This window comes from Trachymyrmex cornetzi, unplaced genomic scaffold (genome assembly GCF_001594075.2).
Source record: "Trachymyrmex cornetzi isolate Tcor2-1 unplaced genomic scaffold, Tcor1.1 scaffold361, whole genome shotgun sequence".
Taxonomy (NCBI): Eukaryota; Metazoa; Arthropoda; class Insecta; order Hymenoptera; family Formicidae; genus Trachymyrmex; species Trachymyrmex cornetzi.
In genome coordinates this window covers 529,830-533,861 of record NW_017298332.1, presented here as the reverse complement: position 1 = coordinate 533,861, position 4,032 = coordinate 529,830, and the positions used below count along the sequence as shown (strand labels likewise).

The window sequence follows — 4,032 nt, the reverse complement described above, 5'->3', positions numbered from 1 at the left end:
ATTCGGAAATACGAAATCGGTTTGCTGCTGCACTGGTTTCAGAGTTTTGAACAGAAGTGAGAGAATTTTGTGTAAAGGAAACATAAACGCGAGACGCGAACGGCTTCATACGGTATTCGGTTTCTTCGCGAGTCGTTACTACGAGAAATTTGGCCAAGCCATTTTTTTCCCAAGCGCGACGCAGACCAATGAGGTCGCGCGTGGTAGTCGGCCATTTTACTTTCGCTACGATCGCGCGAAACAACAACTGAAGAATCTCGGTCGAATTCTCCATATTATCATGCAGTTTTGAGGAGAATCGTGAACGTGAGCAGTTGGGTACTGATTCAGACGCATTCGCGAAGGGCTCCACCGCATCTCGCGTCCTGCTTGCTGCGACGCCAACGAATCCGCGCGATTTGACGCGTTCTGATTTCCGTCCGACGAGAAAACTTACGTCGCGATGGTCCTGGCAGAGAGAAATTCGGAAAATGTGCGTAACGGCCGTCGATCGCGAGGCCCCAGCCCTAACGTACAGTCCGACTCGTCCAGTGAGGAAGAAGGAGGTACCGTCGATTCTTATCTCTCCGTTAACGCGCGACGTCTCAATTACCGATTATCGAAACGTTTAATCCTATATGAAAAATACTTGAGGGAACATTTTGAGTCAGAATTAATGAACGGTTTCGTACTGAAATACGTAAAAATCCAAGAGTTTTCAAATAACTCCTCACTGTTCAAACGTCTTTTGGAGTTGCAATATTTTTTGAAAAATTGTATTTTTTTCCAAACTTTTATTTCTCGTATAAATGTTTTCTATAAAAAAATTCTTATAATAGCGCAATGAGAATATATTAAGATGATGTTACTACTTTTTATGCTACATATGGAAATCTCAATGGAAAATAATTGAAACGAATAAATGTAGAGATTTGTTATAAAATCCTTCAATTATTATTACTTATTAAAACAAATGCGACAGATATAATTATACCTTTCACCTTTTAATGGCTGTACAATTAGTTGGAATACTAAAATTTTTCTCTCAAAGTTCCAGCAGAAAAGATAAGAGTTGGACGAGATTATCAAGTCGTCGTTCCAGAATTTGTTCCTGTCAATGGTACACTTTATGATCTTTATGATATTAAAAATATTAATTTAAGTAGTGGAGGTATTATGACTGTTTTATGCACCCTATACTAGAATTTGTTTTTGCATCCTAGCCCTAGAGTTGCAGGTCTATGAAATACCAATCACAATAAATCCAACACCCCCTCCTATCCTCAAAAAAAGAAAGTTTCACCCATTTATTCATTGCTAGTGCTAAAAATCTATAGTGCATCTATGTAATTTATGTTATAGATCTTCAGTATTGGCAGTGAATATTGGAACTTAGCTTTAGAGCTCTAGGATAGGGACATAAACAATATTATAGATGGAGCAATCAATTTTTGTATGTTTTTGGACACTAAAAATTATTTATGCTTATTAAAAATTAATACCCCTCTAAATTTTGTGTTCTATGCTGGAATGTATCGTTTAGGATCTCATAATGGTCACGTTCAGTAGATTCAACTGTTGTGGAGTGGATCCGTAAGCGCTCGCTACTATTGGATAATCTTGAAGAATACATCAATGGCAGCGAGTGCTCACGGATCTGCTCTACAACAGTTGAATCTGCTGAACACAACCAATGCCTCCGTTAAATAGCGAGTCATACAAAACTTATCATATTACTTATCGTGTATTTCAGAACGTCGATTAGATCAGTGTCCTGATAGGGCATTATTAGTTTGGTCACCCACCACGGATATACCGGATCAAAAATGTAAGCTATAATAAACTTAAAGAAGTTAATTAGTTTGTATAAACAAATATTGATGACTAATGCATATTGCCTTTTTCAGTGGATGAGTACATTATATTAGCTAAAGAAAAATATGGTTATAATGGAGAACAGGCATTGGGAATGTTATTTTGGCATAAGCATAATTTGGAACGCGCAGTCCTGGATTTGGCAAATTTTACACCATTTCCTGACGAGTGGACGGTTGAAGATAAAGTATTATTTGAGCAGGCGTTCCAATTTCATGGCAAGAGTTTCCATCGCATTCGACAAATGGTGTGTTGATATATTTTATGATATTTAGATTAATTATTAAATTTTTTAATTCGATTTTTATTTATTTTTCCATTAACAATTAAAATTTGAAGTGTATTAACATATCGAACTAATTATATTTATTTTTAAAATATTGTAGGATCTTGATAATCTTATAACATATTTTTTAAAAAGTAGAAATTTTGAAAATATATATTTATTTAATACAGTAAAGAAAAGTTATAAAAATAATTTAATAAATAATATTTTAATACAAAATAAAGCAAGAAATTGTTTGTCAGTTTTTTCTTAGGAAAAAATCTCACTGATATCATTAAATTAAAGAATTAAAAACAATAATTGACCATTATTTATAACTAGATTCTTTTTTATTGACAAAATTATATGTAATGATTATAATTTGCACATATTTATATGTTATTGGTGTAACATTGCAGATGCTTTGAAGTAGACATGTACAGGGTGTTGCAGATACATACTAGGCAGTACGACGGGTTGCGTGGTAAACTTTGCATGGGCAGACGCGGTTTTAAAGACAATGACAGTGACTTTATAACATAAACTTTATAATATAAAGTCACTCATTGTATAATGTATAAAGTCACTGTCATTGTCTATTAAACCACGCTTGGCCATGCAAAGTTTGCCGTGCAACCCGTCGTACTGTCTAGTATGTATCTGTAACATCCTGTACATCAAATATTTCCAAGTTTCATATATGTTTATAAAAAAATATAACTGAAAATTTCAAAAAATTAAATTATGTGTAATAAAGAAGAAAGAGAAGGAAAGAAGATATAAAAAGGGTTTCATCTTTTTATATCTCCTATAATTTTTAGTCTAACTCTTATCTAACAAAATAGATTACATTAAATATTAGTTTAATGTAAATGATTTATTCTCAATAATTTTTGTACAGCTACCTGATAAATCTATCGCAAGTCTTGTGAAATACTACTACAGCTGGAAGAAGACGCGAACTAGAACGTCATTGATGGACAGACAAGCACGTAAATTGACGAGCGGCTGCAAAGAAGGCGAAAATGGCAGCGAAAATGGAAGTGAGCTTGGTTCCAACACAGATAGCGAATCCGAAGAAAAAGTAAGGACTCTTTGAAGATAATTTCAACAATAAATTTTTGTGCATGCGCTCTATTCTAATATAAAAAAATTATTTTGTCTATTTTTTTTTCTTTTTTTATCGTTTAACATATAAATAAATATAAAGATGCGAAATCTAAAACAGAAAATAATTAATATTAAACATGATAATTGTAGAGAATAATCCTATTTGTTTTTTTCTATAGTTCTTTATAATATTTAATATGTTAATACCTTCCTTCTTTCTTTAATTCTGTAATAAATATATTTTTTCATGTATAAGCTTACTGCTCTGGCTATTTCACACAATTATTTTACAAATAGATATGCTATCATGGCACAAATTGGTATGAATATAAAGAATTATAACTGGAAACTTGCTATGCATGTTCCAAAAATGTATCCACACGATACCATATTATGTATAATGAAAGCAGGAAAACCGAGCTATGTTATTATAATGCCAATGGTGTGATAAGAGAAGCTAGTAGATTATTGCTATAAAATCTATACATGTAGGATACAAAATTTATAAGTGAAAAATTTCAAAATTTTACAATACTCTACATGATAATGAAATTCTATTCAATTTATATAAATATGTTGCACGTAAAAATAAATAATAATTTAGTTGGACGTTATGTCGATATGTGAACGTAAATGTGGAACGTTCCAGAAATGGACGATCCACCGCGGAATACGTCGTGGAAAGAACCAAGCTGTGCCAGGAAGCCAAGGCACTGATGCTAAGGCCCCATCCGACTCGGAAAACGCCCCTCAGGTTCAGGTACTCAACCTAAACCTTACCCACTCGCATATATAGTATAGTT

The 4,032-nt window shown here is 33.2% G+C and overlaps 1 protein-coding gene across 1 annotated transcript in view; it reads left to right on the top strand.

Moving 5' to 3' along the window:
* CoRest (REST corepressor) overlaps positions 1–4,032 on the top strand; it is a 7,583-nt gene continuing 3,551 nt past the window's right edge. The window contains exons 1-6 of the mRNA XM_018511115.1: positions 1–545; positions 1,031–1,099; positions 1,733–1,807; positions 1,887–2,101; positions 3,021–3,203; positions 3,879–3,989. Coding sequence (XP_018366617.1) covers positions 443–545; positions 1,031–1,099; positions 1,733–1,807; positions 1,887–2,101; positions 3,021–3,203; positions 3,879–3,989 — 756 coding nt within the window. The 5' untranslated portion in view covers positions 1–442. The remainder of the gene's footprint in view (positions 546–1,030; positions 1,100–1,732; positions 1,808–1,886; positions 2,102–3,020; positions 3,204–3,878; positions 3,990–4,032) is intronic.